The following is an 18,592-nucleotide window of genomic DNA, read 5'->3' on the forward strand; positions in this document are numbered from 1 at the left end:
GAAGGGCGGGGGTTAGCTTAGTTTAGAGTAGGGGGTTAGTAAAGTTGGGACCTGTAAGGGAGGAAGACCACTTTTGCACTATGTTTATAAATTCATATACATTGTTTATTTTGCTGATGTTGTAAAACCATAAATACCTCAATAAAACGCTTATTTTTTTAAAAAAGTAACTTCTGCAAAGACAAATGTGGTTGACATTTTGTACACCGCACACTTCCGTAAAAATCCATAAGACCAGTTCATCTGTTTTTTGTGGTGGTATTTTCTGTGGAGAAATGTAAACCACAGATATTGGGAGATTTTTCCTATTTTTATCTTATTTTAATGTCTGCCTGAACCATGAAAACTAGCAACGTAGGCCTTTGTTTAACATCTCATCTGATGAATGGTGTTTCTATATCTGATAAAGCTCTGTGTCGCCCATTAATCACAATCTGAGCTATCCTCGCTGTGGGAGTGAGTCATGTGTGTTGGCCAAGTCCTGATAATCCAGCCTTTAAAGTCCAGATAATGTTCCATTTGTCATTAATATTTCCCATCCATTGGCTCAGTCTGAAAGTTTGGAAAGGACTTTTAATTGATGTTGTTTAAATGATTCCTATCATACAGATATGATACCAGACATTTGGATTTAGGAATGATGTATCGGTAGCTTTAAATAGATCCAAATTAACAAGAACATGTATTTTAAATTTTGGGCCACAAAAGTTCCATGGGATGGATGCATCTATGTGGCCACAAAGACAAAAACTTTGCCTTGATTATTTGCTCTTTTCCTAAACTGGGGTTCAAACTGATTAATCTAGCCCTGATTTTTAACTTTGTTTTTTTAATAGCAGGTTGCTAATTTTCTTTCTGTTTTCTCTAGATTGGAAACATGGCTCCAACCCCTGACGTGCTCTGTTTTAAGTTTTCAAGCTATGGAGATTCCATGTTGCAGAAAATGAATTTCTTGAGGCAGCAGAAACGATTCTGTGATGTCACGATTCGAATCAACAATGTGGCCTTTCTGGGGCATAAAATCATTTTTGCAGCATGCTCTCCCTTCTTGAGGGACCAGTTTTTGTTGAACGATTCAAAGGATGTCAGAATTTCACTTCTCCAGAGTTCAGAGGTTGGAGAGCAAATACTGTTGTCCTGCTACACTGGTATCCTGGAGTTCCCTGTGAAGGAATTGGTAAACTACTTAACTGCTGCAAGCTACCTTCAAATGGGCCACATTGTGGAGAGGTGCACGCAGGCCCTTTCTAAATATATTGAGCCAAAATTGTTGTCTGAAGACCAAGCGCACAACATAGGTGAAAGCAGCACTTCAACTACGTTTCCTGAAAGTTCAGAAAGGCCACTGGAAAGCTCTCCACCTGATTCTGAAAAGAGCAAAATGGAAGATCTTACGCAAACTAGAGATGTCTCTGAATGTGATACTGACTCCGAGGATAGCAACATTCGTATTGTTAAGGTGGAATCGCTGACTAGTGATATTCAGGAGAGTGAGAATGGTGACAGCTTGAGCCACCTCTCAAATAATTTCAGTAATAGTGTGGAAAGAGCCATTGCAAATTCTCCAGAATCACAGCATTCTCTTGTCAATTCAACTGTTGATTCTAGAAGCAACAAAGTGGTAGATAGTTGTTTACAGAATTTTGTAGCTGATCCACCTAGATTGTCGGAAGTTGTCAATGGTACAAGTTTCATGCTGGCAGCCAATGAGTTTGAGTTACAAGGTTTGAGTAGTTTTCCAAATGAGGAAATGGCAGCGGCAGGTGGGTTTTTGTTCAAACACAACAGAGGCACAAAACTGTTTGCAAATAAAACCATGTACACCAACCATTTTAAAATGCAGGACAAATGGCTTCAGAAGCCCCACCATTGCAGTAAATGTGGGAAAATCTTTCAGCACCTCGAAAACTTCATCAGTCACTTGAAAACACACAAACTTTTCCTGTGCCTGCGCTGTGGGAAGATTTTCACGCAAAAAAGCAATCTGACACGGCATATCCGAGTCCACACCGGAATCAAACCCTATCAGTGCACAATTTGCGGGAAGACATTCACTCAGAAATGTTCTCTGCAGGACCACCTGAATCTCCATAGTGGTGACAGACCACACAAGTGTAACTACTGTGATGTGGGCTTTGCACATAAGCCTGCACTCAGGCGGCACCTCAAAGAACAGCATGGGAAGAAATGTGTAGATAATGTCACCGAAGGAAGCATACAAGAAATTACTCTGGAAGTAGATACTATTGAATGACTGCAGTAGTGCTGTTTTTGATCTAATATCTTCTGAGAATGTCGACTGAAATCTGTTGGCCACGCAGTAAATGTAAACACTTTTTAGGAAGGTTGGTAAAAACTTTGCACCAAATCAACATACTAAAGGTATCTCATCAGTGGGTTAGTAAACACACACAGCTCTGCACTGTGAAGAAATGTTCTGTAGGTTTCTCTCTCTTCTAGCTGATGAAATAGAGCATTATAAGCTAACAATTGTTTTAATCGATGTTTGATAGAATGTCTGTCACTTGAAAGATGCAGTTCAGTACTTTAAAAAGAATTGTGTGCGTTCCAGTGGGCCACTTGGCTTTCATGGTTGGACAGGTGGCATATGTTCTCTTTCATATAGAACTGTTTAAAATAAGGCACATTAACTCTATGTGTGTGGACAGTAGAGTTCACCTGGTTAGTTAACTAATTATCCAGGGCTAACACTTAAATTATGAAACTTTGCCTTATGACTTTGTTGAAATAGGAATAAGAGTTGGCTATTCAGCCCTTGAGCCTGTTCCAACATTAAATCAGATTGTGGCTAATTTGTACCTCAACTCCACTTTCGATTTTGTTCCACATCCTTTTGTTCCATATCCTTTGATGTCCTTACTGAACAAAAGTCTATTGGTTTTAGTCTTGAACATTTCAAATGGTCCAGTCTTTAGGGATGGGGTGGGGTTCCAGACTTTCACATTGCTTTGTTGCGAGAAAGATGCTTCCTAACTAAAGCCTCCCCTGCCGCCTGCACTGGATTCCCTCGCCAAAGAAAATAGTTCTTTGAACCTACCCTACCAAAACCCTTTATTATTTTAAACAGCTCAAAGCACATTGCTCTGTTTTTAACTTCTTCCGATTTATTTTTCTGAAATTATACCATAATTTTAAAATCTATTCTCAAATGGTCAGGGCACTGTTCTTCAGTCCATCTGATCCTGTCTTCCTGTCTCCAGATATGTAGCTGTAGAATATGCAATTTTGGAAGACTAAGACTGACTAAAGGTAGGCAAGAATTTGTAGTTGCTGTTTTTTTCGGCATAGATCTAAAATGGTAGATCTATAATTAGATTTTTTTTTCAAGAGTAGTAATTCTTTCATTGGAACTTGACGTTGCAAGAATTGCTATTCTAGATCATTGCTGTGAGCAGAATTACAGTATATGCTGCTTTACCTTGGTATCTGAAAATTAAACAACCGGATTATGTGCTATATATTATGGGAGTTAGTCATAGATTCATAGAGTTTAACAACACACACAGGTTTCTCGGCCCATTGTGTCACTGCCAGCCATCAGGACTTGGTCTGTAGCCTTGTATGCTAAGGCGTTTCAAGTGTTCATCTAAATGTTTCTTACACGTTGCAAGGGTTCTCTTTCTCTCTCTTTCACCCCCCCTCCCCCCCCCTTTCCAAACCACCACCACCACCACTCTTTCAGGCAGCGAGTTCCAGATTCCCACCACCCTCTGGATGAAAAAAGCTTCCCCTCCAATCCCTTCCAAAGCTCCTTACCTTAAATTTATGCCCCCTGGTTATTGACCCCTCTTCTAAGGGGAAATGTTTCTTTCTATCTACCCTATCTATATCCCTCATAATTCGGTACATCTCGGGTCCCTCCCTCAGCCTTCCCTGCTCTAAGGAAAACAACCCCAACCTATTCAGCGTGTCTTAATAGCTAAAATGCAGCCGCCCAGGCAATATCCTCTGCACCTTTTCTAGTGCAATCACGTCCTTCCTATAGTGTGGTAACCAGAACTACACACTGTACTCTAGCTGTGGCCTAACTAGAGTTACATACAGTTCCATCACAACCTCCCCTGCTCTTATATTCTAAGCCATGGCTAATAAGGCAAGTATCCCATATGCCTTTTTAATCACCCCATCTACCTGTTCTGCTGTGCTTCTGGAATCTCTGGAAATGCACCCCAAAGTCCCTGTGGTCCTCTGTACTTCCTAGCGTCCTCATTGTGTATTTCCTTTGCCTTGTTAGTCCTCACAAAATGCATCATCTCATGCTTTTCAGGGATAAATTCCATTTGCCACTGTTCTGCCCATCTGACCAGACGTCTATATTGAGCTCTGACAAAGGGTCACCTGGAGTCGAAACATTAGCTCTTTTCTCTCTCTACAGCTGCTGCCAGACCTGCTGAGATTTTCCAGCAGTTTCTCTTTGGTTTCAGATTCCAGCATCTGCAGTAATTTGCTTTTATCTATATTGTCCTGTAGTCTAAGGCTTCCCCCTCTCTATTTACCACACCACCAAGTTGACTTGTATGATGGAACACATCACTCGTGTTTAACAGTACAAATTTGATTTCAGACCAAAGCACTTATTTTGTTACGCCATTCCTTAAAGTTCCTGACACCTGTGAATGATGGTGTTATGATGGCATTACAGAATTTCAGAACACTGATCTGGGTTGAGACTTGAGAAATTGTTGCATTGTTTCTGTCTCAATTGGAAGTTTGGATATTTGACTTGTATTTAATTCAAATTTAGTAATATTGGAGTACTTTGAAACTTGTCCCATTTCTGCACCCCTCCCGCAACCACTCCAAAGAAAATTCAATTGCATGCTAATTATTAATGGGGTTGCTTGGTTAGAAATCTTACGCATTGTGTCAAAACAAGAACAAAGATTTAAAATTATTATGAAGTAGTATAGCAACGTAAACCTCTTTTACAAAGAGGGATGTTTCACCACAACGTTTTTCATTATTGTGTTCTATTTTTGGCATTTGTAATGATGCGGGCCATTTAGCATCACAATGTGCTTTGTAGAAACACACGGTGACCCCCGGGTGGGAAAGCAGCAAAGCACGTGACACAGCAGCAAGTAAGGTTGGCTGAGTTTAGTGGGTGGGCCTCCTGCAATGCTCCTTGCTGATTTACTGACCAAAGCAACTGGAAAGTCAGTTGGTGTCCACCAGGAAACCTATGATCCCCGCCACAAGTTAAATAGTCTGGGAGGTGAATCCGTGATGGTGGGGGTGGGGAACCACAGTTTTTCCTTGTGTCTACCAGAGAAGTATTTTCTTAGGCTTGCAAAGAAACTTAAAAATAAATCTTTTATATTTTTGGAACCTACCTATCGACTGCTGCTCCTGAAGCTAACACTAACTGTTCTCTTTTCTCTCTCTCTCTCTCTCTCTCTCTCTCTCTCTCTCTCTCTCTCTCTCTCTCTCTCTCTCTCTCTCTCTCTCTCTCTCTTCCCCCCCCCCCACCCACCCAAAAAAAAATAGCTCTGGTTAAAATAGTAGATACGGTCTTAATGATGACTGAATTGGAACTAGATCTGCATATTTAAAGAGAGCCTGGAGAAGTTTGCCAGGAAGGGAAGGGTAAATGTTCTTCTCTACTTTTAACTGCCTAACCTGGCTTCTGCCAGATGGGGGCAGTTATAAAATTAAGCCCATGGTCTTGGATCTTCACAGTGAATCTGGAAGAGTAGTTTCTCACCAATGTGTTCTCCCTTCCTGTCCTGCAGGATACTTCATTATGAGGTGCTGTTTTGCAGATGGCAGTTACTCTCTGGTATTTGGCTATTTGTGGTTACTTTGACAATGAGCCTGAAAATTCACAAGAGCCATCATCAGTAACTCCAATCCTGTCTTGAAACTACCAAGTCGATGCAAATGGAAAAGTAACTTAATGAGCTTTATGTTTCAGAACATTGGCAGATTTATGGCATGGCGTGCACATGTTAAGTTCCGGCCTCATTGCATTTTTAATCCGTCATAGTGGGAGTTTGCAAGCCTCCATGTCCAGTTTTCTTTCTAGTTCAGAATAAAGATATGTTAACAACAATAGTTCATGCCAGTACTAATATCTTTATGTATGCTACTGTTGTCATTCTCTAGACAACAAAATGTTCAAGACTTTGACCTTGTGCCCGTTCTGCACAGATATCAGACCTCTGCTCGAGGTTTGAACTGTGTTCAAGTTTCATACTCTGAACCACTGTGCCACCCAAATGTGTCTCCTGTTTTATGTTATTAACTCTTGTATTATTAGAATAATTTATTAGAATGATTATTTGCTTCAGGGGTGCTGATTAAGTAAGGTACTCTGTCAGGAATGAATACTGAAATAGAAAATCTCAAAGCCAAAAAAGATCACCAATCTATTTAATCCACCTCTTTGCTGTTCGTAGATGTGAACATTGGCGCATTGATTTAGATGTTTTGAGTGCCTGAGTTTATGGCTTTACATCAAAGGTATGTGGAGAGACCTGACAAGCTGTGAGCAGAGAATGTTAAAGAGAGTTTATTTAATAGAGGTGTTCAAAATAATGAAGGACTTGATAAAGTAAACAAGGAGAAACTGTTTCCACTGGCAGGAGGATCAATAACCCGCAGGCATAGATTTAAAGTAATTGCCTAAAGAACCCAGGATAAAGTGAGGCAGGAAGGATGAAGTTAGATTTTTTTAATGCAGTGCGTTGCTCCAAGCAGTAATGCATGGCTGAAAGGGTGGTGGAAGCAGCTTCAATTAAGTAATTAAATTTTTGAACAGTTACTCCTGAAGAGGAAAATAATTGCAAAGCTGTGTGGAAAGAGCAGGGGAGTGAGTAAATTGCTAGTTTTTCTTTTTCCGGAGCCAGAGTAGCTCGCTTCCATGTTTCAAAAGCTTGACTAAAATCTATATCTACAAAAGGTATGAAAGGCATAGAGTAGAGTAGACACATGTGTTTGCTTGGGAAGAACAAAACTGGTTACCATCAATACATGCAAGTCGCCAAGAAATCAAATAGGGAATCCATTACCCAGAGAGTTGTGTGAATTTGCAAATGGTTGTGGTAAATTGTTTAGGTGTATTTAAAGGGAAGCAGGAGAGAAGGGAAGAGGGGTACCGTGATACAGCGTTAAATGAGGAAGGATGGGCCAAGGCTCAAGTGGGGGGAGAAACCCCATATGGACAATTTGGAACAAATGCCCTGTGGCTTTGTATTTTGTGTAGCTTTCGATTAACCCCACCTAGAAATGTACTTAATTGATTCTAATATTCAAGTGTCTAATAGCCAACTCTATAGTCATGCTAATTTCATGACTCTTCAATCAGGCTATGTTGGGACATTAATTTTGATTTATCCTTCCCCCTCCAGCTCCCTTGAAAATGAGGAGCAAAAAACGAATACAGTTTTTCAACTTTGTATTAATGTCTTCCATGACCTTGGCACAGCTTTCAGAAATCAGTGATTTTATTTGTGACACTAATAATTTTAAATGCTTTTAAATATAATGTATTTACTTAAAACTTACAATGTATTTACTTAAACTGACTACACCAAATTAAGAAATAGTTCTGTATTTTTAGTCATTTTTCAGTTATTTAAAATGGGGTTACTTGCAAGTGGTGGACTGGACACTGACTAAAAATTATTATTATTTGTGATAAACCCATTCTCCTCCAAATTAATCAAAAGCAATCTGGTACATGTATCGTGGAATATTCTTATCATTAGAAGGTTTCCCAAAATGCTGCATTGGTTCATGGCAAATTTTGGTCATCTGCAAACTAATTTGAGCAGAAACTTGTGAGAAAATAAACACACTTGAAAACTCAAGCAATTTATACCTGAATCACTGACTTTGCTGAAAGCAGAAACTCTTGACCCAGGTGAGCAATTGTTGGGTTGTTCTCCCCTGTGTAATTCTATCTTTTTTTAGGCTATGTCTATATTATCCTAGAGAGAGAGTTGAGTGAATTAGGAAGGTATCCACTAATGCAATCAGTGGCCTTCTGTACTGGCCAGTAGAGCTGTTTTGCATGTTCCCTGTTCTTTCTTTCCCCATCTGAAAGCGATTGAATACTTTTAGCACTGCTTTTTTTTTTGGAGGCTCTGAGTAGTTGTTGAGGCTTTCATTCAAATCCAGGCCCCCCCAAAAGGAGTTGAAAGAGATCTAGAATCACTTCATTATCAGCATTATTTGGTTAATTATAAAAATTATTTGGTTAAAGAATACATTCTTCATCTTCACTCCCATCCCCCTTCTCCTCCTGTCAAATTACTTTATGGGCATTGAATATAAATCTGCTGAAGGGATTATGGATAAATCCTTGCAAAGCTAACATTTATGAACTAAAGAGCTTTTGAATTTCTGGAGAGGAAAGAGGAGCAAATCAGTGAATGGGATGATTCATTTGCGTGCTTGAGAAGTTTTATCTCAACAGGTCTTTTATTGTTTCGCTAATATTAGCATGATGCGCCGCTTCAGTCCTCAGCGTGGTGTACGATGTGGACTTTTCCTTCCAAGTTTTCCCCAGTGGTAGAATTCCTAATCTTGGTCAGTGTCATCTGTGAGGAGACATTTGTAGGACTAGGGTGGGCGCAATGTGTCACTTCGCATTACTTGTCTTCCATATCTTTAGATTAGAGCAGCTGCAAATATCACTTTGATCACCCTCTTGGATGTGGAGTGGAGAAGAAACAAACAATGTTGAATGTGGTGCTCGGAAGGAAATAGAATGACCTGACTATTCTCCCAATCGAAAACTATTTGCAGGTTGAGCATCCCTTATCCAAAAACTGAAAAATTCTGCAATCCGCACTTTTTTTTCGAGCGCTGACGCGATGTCACGAATGGGAAATTCCACAAGGCTCCTGGGTGATGCGCCGTTCCCAATGCGTGCCACACATATATAGTTCCCAACGTTCCACAGCACATGCGCAGCATATTCCGAAATCTGAAAAATTCCAAAATCCGATACACACTTTGCCCCAAGCATTTTGGATAAGGAATTTCAACCTCTGCAATATAATTCCAATCATACTGGACAATTCCCAGATTCCTTTAATTTGTTTCCAGCAATACTAGTTGAATTCCTGATTTATCATATTTGAGGGAATTTTTAAACATCAGTTTCACAGATGTACATCAGCTTCCTATAGGCTTAATGTATTTAGTACTTGCCAAAGGTCAATATGTACGGCAAGCACGACCTCTATCAACCATCGCAATTGGGAGGGCTTTGGTCAATTAACACTTCCTAACTTTTCATGTAGGCACAGGAATTACGAGTAACCAACTGAATATAGATTCTTTGTTGAGCATGAAGTTATAAAGGAGGAGATTGGTGCTAACAGACTGTGCCATGAGGCGAGATCTGGAACCAAAATAATGAATGTGTGAATAATGAAGATTCCATTATAACTTCTCGCTCAATAAAGTTTTCAGCCCTGATTAATTCTTAGGCTTGCAATTTGCAGATTCAATTCATACAACAGGGTGGTTTATCAATTTGCTTTTATTGTGTAATTAAATTGCAAACACTATGTAAAGAATTGCCATTTTGGGTCTTTTTAAAATTCTTCTGGTTCGCATAAGACTTTATTTAAAAGTTTTTAAACTGATGTTCATTGTATGTTCATTTTTACCAGCAGTTAAATAGTACAGTTTTTCATAGTTTATCCACAACTTTCTAGTACTATATGCAATGTCACTACTGTTAGTTCAGTATCCTTTGACACTATTGGTCCTGAAAATAGATTTTTGGGTTACCTGGCACATTAGCATATACCTCATTTGGGACAGTATCTGTGACATACATGTACTTTTACCTTTGTAACTTTAGAATGTTGCAACATTCTCCTGAGCTGTGGAATCCTAGTTCTCATCAATTATGATATGTGTGATTGCAGTGGAATGAATTAATTTTGTTTCTAACCATATTATAACCAGTAAAAGTGCACAAAGTTTATATTAACTTGCAAAAATGCATAAAATGTTCCAAGAAAAATTATGTGTCAACGGTAAAGCGATCTGCAGAGTATCCCCTATTTCTGGAGATCTCAAGGTCTTTTTCAACATCCGAATGCATATTTTTAAAAGCTGCTATATCGTAATGATTGGATGGATCTTTAGATCTGTTAGTTTCTCCAGGTATTAAGGTGATATTCCTCAGCTAAGGCACCAGGGGAGGAAAATATTGGAAAATTAGTCATCTCTTGTCCCTCCCTTGCCTGTCACTCAGACATGTGACATTGTCAAATATCTGGGTACATGATACAAGTACATTGCCTTGTTCGTGGGGATAGAAAACAGCTTATGAACAAGGATCAAAGTTATAAGATTGCAGCAAAGGTTGTCTATTTTAGCTAAATCAGTGCTAAATTTGAAAATTCTTGGGGGGAAAAAAGGGTTGAGAATGGGACAGTTTCCATCCTGCTATATATTGATCCAAAACTCTTGTTTCCCATAACAGCCTCCCCGAACAGGCGCCGGAATGTGGCGACTAGGGGCTTTTCACAGTAACTTCATTTGAAGCCTACTTGTGACGAGCGATTTTCATTCATTTTCATTCAAAAAAACATTTCAATTGGTTTGGCCAAAATAATGTTTTGTTCTGATTTATACAATTCGTACTTAGTTCACAAATCTTTGGACAATATTTCAGATATTATCCAGGGATACTTGAGTTTTGACTAATACATTGGACAATGCATTAATTGTATTTCAACTTGCTTAGATGTCCCTTAGTTGCACTGTGCATTTTGACTGGTATTGCGCCTAGTTGGATATCTCATTTATTTGGCTTGACCAACTAATTTTTGGTTCGCCTGGTGATGTATTTGTCACTTGGCCTAATTGCGTAGAAGTAGTGAGAATTCTTCTAAGCTGTGATTTTAGTACTTGTACCATGTGCTGCAAACACGTTTTTGATATTTTTAAAATGCTACCTTCCGGACTGGGATTTGCAGCTGTATAAATTTAAGATTGAGACATAATCTAAAATGTGTGACTTCTCATGATCCTTTCTTGATTCAACCATTATTTCCAAGGTACTTGAAGTCAATAACTGTCTTTGCTGTCATTCTGGAGTAGATTAGTACATTTACTTTAAAAATGTCTAGGTGTCCTCTTGCAGAATTGCATTGATTTTGTTTTCAGCCGTATCCTCGACTACATTACAATGTTTAAATTTGGGCTCAAAGTCTGCTGGAGAGAATTTGATCGCCGATCTCTGATTTGCTCCAGAATCTGGCTGAGAGCATCAAACAAGTATCAAAAGGACAAAAATGACTGGCAACCTTTATTTTTCAAATTCTAAATCAAAAATACATCTGATGAAATTGTGTTTAAGAGGCACGTTTAGTACTTAAAAGCCAAGATGTAGTTTCATTATGGTACAGTGTGTACACAGATGTTAAAAGATTTTATTTTTTTATTTTTTGCATATGTTATGTGAATAAATCAATTATAACTTTTTCTATTTGTTTTATTCTAGCAGTTAACTCTAACAGATGCACTGATGAAAATAAAAGTCCTCTTTTTCTGTAATACCTGATTTACACATTCCTGGTGGTGTAATATTACTGCAAATGACAGGATTTTTTTTTACAATAGCAGTATTCAGATTTATTCACTGGAAAACAAGTTCACTTAAAAATAAACTGCTTTGTAAATGAAGTTATTGAGCCTTTTATTTACTATGTGCAACAAAGCATCCCACGTATATGCAACAGGGACATACACTAATGTAGCTGAAGCAATCGTGCTGCATGCTGGACTGTATAGCTGTACAAAAATATCACATTTGTAATATCACTGCAGGTTCCAAAAAATTGTGTGCAGTGGTGGTGGGTGGGGAGGTGTGCACGTTAGGCTGAAGTAGTGGTGTACAAATGGATCAATATATGCCACAATCCCAGTATCTGCTGTGACTCAGACATTTTTGTTCACATGGGTTCCATAATTCATGAACTTGCTGTCTATTATTTGTCATTAAAGTAATTTACTTGATCCTTGAAATAAACATCAAAGTAAATAACACTAAGCTTTATACACGAGGTGTAGGTTATTCCTAACCCATGTGTGCATCCATCAATCTGAGCCAATGCCCCTTCTAATGACTCATCTGCAATCATGCAGCATTCTTGTTAATTTTTCCACTGAAATCAGTAATTATTTTAAACATTTAAGTGTCCAAAAGTGAAACAAATAGCTTCAGCTGATGTTAAAAGTCTGCAAGGTTTTGCAGGGTGGTTTCTAGAGGTAGTGCTTATGGAGGTAACTCACCAAAGCTCTTTCAGTAGCATCTTGTAAACACATGACCTCTCCACCTTGAAGGACAAGGGCAGCAGGTGCAAGGGAACACCATCAGCGGCAAGCTCCCCTCCAAGCCACGCACCATCTTGACTTGGAACTATATCACTGTTACTTCACTGTCACTAGGTCAAAATCCTGGCACTCCCTTTATAACAGCACTGTGGATCTACTTGAACCATATGGACTGCAGCAGTTCAAGAAGGCAATTAGATGTGGGTAAGAAATCCTGGCCTAGCCAGTGAGACCCACATTCCATGAAATAATTTTTAAAAACTGAAGCGGAGGAGTCACCGAAAGAATCCACACACAAATCTGCATCTCACATATGATCGCTATTGAACTAAAACCATAAGCAGCATTAGCCCATTGAGTCTGCTCCGCCATTCGATCATGGCTGATATATTTCTCATCCCCATTATCCTGCCTTCTCCCTGTTCCCCTTATTAATCAAGAACCTTAATCCAGAATCTATCTATCTCTGTCTAAAAGACACACATGGCTTGACCTTCGGGGTAATGAGTTCCACAGTTCACCACCCTCTGGCTGAAGAAATTCCTCCTCCGTTTTAAAGGATCATCCCATCAGGCTGAGGCTATGTCTTGGGGTTCTAGTCCGTTCTAGTGGAAACATCATCTCCGCGTCCACTTTTATCTAGGTCTCTCAATATTCTGTACATTTCAATGAAATCCCCCATATCCTTCAAAAAGTCCATCGAGTACAGATCCAGAGTCCTCAACCGCTCCTTATATGACAAGTCCTTCATTACTGCGATAGAAAAGTTTTGAGATGCATCTAGTCACACAAATTTCTTCCACTTTTTCTAAAATATGGATTTCCTGCTCGGTTGAGAGACATTCCAAAAGCAATGGACAATGCCCGTTAATTTGACCTTGTGATATACCTAATAGATGGCCTTCAGTTGATTGCCAAGATTTCTTTTTACATCAATGAGGCCAACGGCTGTAAAGGAACAGATCCTTGTATAAGCTAAACAATACATTGTGCTTAACATGTTATATCTTAGGGCGGTGCAATGGTTAGCACTACTGCCTCATGGCGCCGAGGACTGCCCGTCTGGAGTTTGCATATTCTCCCGTGGCTGCGTAGGTCTCACCCCCACAATGCTAAGATACGCAGGGTAGGTAGATTGGCCATGCTAAATGTCGCTTAATTGGAGAAACAAAATAATTGAGTACTCTAAATTTAAAAAAAACATTTTTAATGTTCCTATTTTTATAAAGCAATATTTCCTCTGACATGCCATGAATGGTGCCAAAAGATTTGAATGTGTTTGCGTAGGTACATTGATAAGACATAATGCATGATGGTGTCTGAGCCCCGCAGTTGCCTTATAAACCTATCCCATATATCTTTTAATTCAAAACTGATGAATTATCAAATAAAACAAGTATATTACTCTTCTATGCTTATTTCATTTTCCCTTTTCTGTGATCTCTGGTCTTTTGTAACCTGTTGCTTTTACAGTCTGTGGGATCCTATGCATGATGAAACGGCCCCAGACTACAACAGCTGCAAGAAATGTCTCTGCCTTGAGTCACTCTGACTCCCATCATTGAGCTGGTGTTTGACTAGAGCTTCTGGCGGATAAAGGAGGAGGAGGAATTACTGGATAAATTGCTCCAGAGTACAGTTAAACAACAGAGGAAAACATAGGAGCCTGCCAGTCAGGCAGATAAGAGGAGCACATGAGAGGTAGTGAAGGAGATCCAGCAGACACTTTCTTTCTAAAAGCTATAAAGTACTCTATGCTTTCTCTCAAGAAGGAAGAGGATTCGTGGTTTAACACTTTATTTGAGAGTTGCTTCACTATTGCACTTAAGTGTCAGTGCAGATTGAGGTAAAATGGGTCAAATGGCTTTATTTGTAATTATGTGCAAGTCTGGACAGAAGATCTGCGCAGGCTATTTGTGAAATATGTTGCAGACGACATTGTCCTGTGATCTCCCGATGTCCCCACACACATCCTTATCTAGGTGTTTTACAACTAATTGCAGAACTCTTAAACTGCCACCCTGCCTGAGATTAGTTAACTCAGCAGTGTTGAAATAATATCTGACACTTTCTGGTCTGTGTGGCTCAGCCAATACGTTTACCCTTTAATGTTTTAATCCTTCCAGAGTAGGCATTAATAAATTGATTGCCAAATACATTGAACCATCAAATAAGTGTAGAATGTGTTTTATCACTAAATTTGAATTGAACAACCTTAAGTGTTAAGGTCAAACTGAATGCTCAATTTGAGTTGCATGTCCTGTAAAATAATCAGTTGGTTGATCTTAATTTCATAAAATACTACCAATTACATTGTTAAATATTTGTGTGTTGTCATTTCTGTAGAAAACCGTGAATTTGTGTAACTTGTTTTAATGCTATTTGGATTGATCACCTTTTGTTACTTAACATCTGGGCAGGTAAGTAATGATGCTCAATGAAAATTTGTAAACATCCCTGCAAATTGTGCAGAAAAGTCTCACTTCACTGAATTTGGACCTTATTGATGAAAAGCAAGGCTGAACAATAGTTGTGAGCATTAGTGTGGCACTGCCAGATTCGAGCATCTCTTCTAACATTGAATTATGCCTATTGTTGCCTTTTGGCAATTCACCAATTCTTACATTCATAATCAAATTACAAACTATTTCAAGTACATATTAGGAGCAGGAATAGGCCACTCGGCCCCTCTAGCCTGCTCCACCATTCAATAAGATCATGGCTGATTGATTGTAACCTCAACTCATTCCCACCTACCCCCTATAACCTTTCAATCTGGCTCCACTATTCAAAGATTCTGCTTCCTTTTGAAAAAGTGTTCCAAAGACTCATGACGCTCGGGAGAAAAGATTTCTCCTCATCTCTGTCTTAAATGGAGCAACCCCTTATTTTAAACAGTGATCCCTCGTTTTGGGTTCTCCCACAAGAGGAAGTCTTCGAATTCCTCGGCACCGGAGATTCGGCGGGGGCAGGAATCGTGCCGCGCCAGTTGGTGGGCCCCACCTCGCGATTCTCCGGCCCTGATGGGCCGAAGCCCCGCTGCTAGAATGCCTGTCCCGCCAGTGTGGATTAAACCACCTACCTTACCGGCGGGACAAGGCGGCGTGGGCGGGCTCCGGGGTCCTGGGGGGGAGGCGCGGGTGATTGGCCCTGGGGGGGTGCCCCCACGGTGGCCTGGCCTGTGATCGGGGCCCACTGAGCCGCGGGCGGGCCTGTGCCATGGGGGCACTCTTTTCCTTCCGTCTTCGCCACGGTCTCCACCATGGTGGAGGCGGAAGAGACTCCCTACACAGCGCATGCGCGGGGATGCCGTGAGCGGCCGCTAACGCTGCCCGGCAATGTCATTTCCGCGCCAGCTGGCGGGGTGGAAATCAGTCCGGCTCGGACCTAGCCCCTCAAGGTTAGGACTCGGCCGGTCAAGGGGTGGAGGATTCCGCACCTTTGGGGCGGCACGATGCCGGACTGATTTGCGCCGTTTTTGGTGCTGGTTGGTGGACATCGCGCCGATACTGGAGAATTTCGCCCCACATTTTGAGTCGAATATGACCTCTTCAGCACGAAGCTTAGAAAAAAAACTTGGCAAAATAAATTTCAACTTTTAATGCTGAATGGGTGGCAAGGTGGCGTGGTGGTTAGCACTGCTGCCTCACAGCGCCGAGGACCCGATTCGAAACGGCCCCAAGTCACTGTCCGTATGGAGTTTGCACATTCTCCCTGGGTCTGCGTGGGTCTCATCCCCACAACCCAAAGATGTGCAGGGTAGGTGGATTGGCCACGATAAATTCCTCAATTTGAAAAACATCCTTTTTTAAAAAACTTTCAATGCTGAACACTGACAATTCACACAAACTTGAAACACTTTTTTAAAATAATTTTTTTTCAAATATTCAGAAAATATCAACAACAAAATACAGAAAGAAAAGAACAAACCCCCCCCCCATATACATAACTAATAAATTAACAACCTTCAACACAAAGACAAAAATACACACCCACTCAAGAAAAACGAATGACCCCCTATGCCCCCCCCCCCCCCCCCCCCCAAGGGTTGCTGCCGCTACTGACCATCTTCTAACATTCTGCCAGGAAGTCTAGGAACGGTTGTGACCGCCTGAAGAACCCTTGTACCGATCCTCTTAAGGTGAATTTCACCCTCTCCAACTTAATAAACCCTGCCATATCGCTGATCCAGGATTCCACGCTTCGGGGCCTTGCATCCTTCCACTGAAGAATCCTTCGCCGGGCTACCAGGGACGGAAAGGCCAGAATACCGGCCTCTTTCGCCTCCTGCACTCCCGGCTCCTCTGCTACCCCAAATATTGCGAGCCCCCAGCCCGGCTTGACCCTGGAACCTACCACCCTCGACACCGTCCTCGCTACACCCTTCCAAAAGTCCTCCAGCGCTGGGCAGGCCCAGAACATGTGGGTGTGATTTGCTGGGCTCCCATTGCACCTAGCACACCTGTCCTCGCACTCAAAGAACCGGCTTATCCTTGCCTCGGTCATGTGAGCCCCATGCAGCACCTTAAACTGTATGAGGCTGAGCCTCGCGCAAGAGGAGGAAGAGTTCACCCTCCCCAGGGCATCCACCCACATCCCCTCATCAATCTCCTCACCCAACTCCTCCTACCACTTACCTTTAGCTCCTCCACCGAGGCGTCCTCCTCCTCCTCCTGCATCACCTGATACGTTGCCAAGATCCTTCCCTCTCCAACCCACACCCCTGACAGCACCCAGTCCTGGACCCCGCATGCCGCCGAACAAACGCCCTTACCTGCATATATCTTGGGCGGGAGCCCAAATTCCTCCTCCAGCTCACCCAGGCTCGCGAACGTCCCATCCACAAACAGGTCCCCCATCCTTCTAATACCTACCCTGGGCCAGCTCAGAAACCCTCCATCCATCCTCCCCAGGACAAACCGATGGTTCCCCCGAATCGGGGACCACACCGAGGCCCCCAATCCCCCCTGTGATGTCTCCATTGCCCCCAAATTTTTAGGGTAGCTGCCACCACCGGGCTCGTGGTGTACCTCGTTAGAGGAAGCGGCAGCGGCGCCGTCACCAGCGCCTCCATGCTCGTGCCCACACAGGACGCCATCTCCAGCCTCTTCCATGCCACCTCATCCCCCTCCATCACCCACTTATGCACCATTGCCATGTTGGCGGCCCAATAATACCCACAGAGGTTAGGCAGCGCCAACCCCCCCCCATCCCTGCACCACTCCAGGAACACCCTTCTCACCCCCAGGATCTTCTGCGCCCATACAAACCCCATAATGCTCCTGTTAACCCGCCTGAAGAAGGCCCTAGGGACCAGGATGGGGAGGCATTGGAACAGGAACAAAAACCTCGGGAGCACCGTCATTTTAACTGACTGCACTCTACCCGCCAGGGAGAGTGGCAGCGCGTCCCACCTCTTAAACTCCTCCTCCATCTGCTCCACGAGCCTCGTGAAGTTAAGCTTATGTAGGGCCCCCAGCTCCTAGCCACCTGGACCCACAGGTACCTGAAACTCCTCTCCGCCCTTTTTAGCGGGAGCTCACCAATCCCCCTCTCCTGGTCCCCCGGGTGCACTACGAACAACTCGCTCTTCCCCATATTAAGCTTGTACCCGGAGAAATCTCCAAACTCCCTAAGAATCCTCATCACCTCCGGCATTCCCCCCACCGGGTCCGCCACATGTTGCAGCAAATCATCCGCATAGAGCGACACCCGATGCTCCTTCCCACCCCGCACCAGCCCCCTCCAGTTCCTCGACTCCCTCAACGCCATGGCCTGGAGTTCAATCGCCAGTGGAACGAGCAGGGGGGACCCCTGCCTCGTCGCCCGGTGTAGCCGGAAATACTCTGACCTCCTTTGTTCATGGCCACACTCGCCACCGGGGCCATACAGCAGCCTCACCCACCTGACGAACCCCTCCCCGAACCCAAACCTTTCCAACACCTCCCACAGGTACCCCCACTCCACCATATCAAAGGCCTTCTCCGCATCCATCGCCGCCACTATCTCCGCCTCCCCTTCCATCGCCGGCATCATTATAACATTCAAGAGCCTCCGTACATTAGTAATCAACTGCCTCCCTTTCACAAACCCCGTCTGATCCTCGTGTATGACCTGTGGCACACAGTCCTCTATCCTCATGGCCAAAATCTTTGCCAGCAACTTTGCGTCTACGTTTAAGAGTGAGATCGGCCTGTATGACCCACACTGTAGGGGATCCTTGTCCCACTTCAGGATCAGGGAAATCAGCGCTCTAGACATCGTT

The 18,592-nt window shown here is 42.3% G+C and overlaps 1 protein-coding gene across 2 annotated transcripts in view; it reads left to right on the top strand.

Moving 5' to 3' along the window:
- The window catches only part of zbtb26 (zinc finger and BTB domain containing 26), a 40,651-nt gene extending 28,975 nt beyond the window's left edge, over window positions 1–11,676 (top strand). Inside the window, exons 2-3 of one of the 2 annotated variants that reach the window (XR_011937643.1) lie at window positions 869–2,345; window positions 3,222–11,676. Coding sequence is in view for 1 of the 2 variants with exons in the window: in XM_072488390.1 (XP_072344491.1) it covers window positions 878–2,254 (1,377 nt within the window). In the remaining variant the exon portion in view is untranslated. Of the gene's footprint in view, window positions 1–868 lie in introns of both variants that reach the window. The other variant, XM_072488390.1, reaches the window with a different exon arrangement.
- The last annotated feature ends 6,916 nt before the right edge of the window (window positions 11,677–18,592 follow it).

Source organism: Scyliorhinus torazame, chromosome 22 (assembly GCF_047496885.1).
Source record: "Scyliorhinus torazame isolate Kashiwa2021f chromosome 22, sScyTor2.1, whole genome shotgun sequence".
NCBI lineage: Eukaryota > Metazoa > Chordata > Chondrichthyes > Carcharhiniformes > Scyliorhinidae > Scyliorhinus > Scyliorhinus torazame.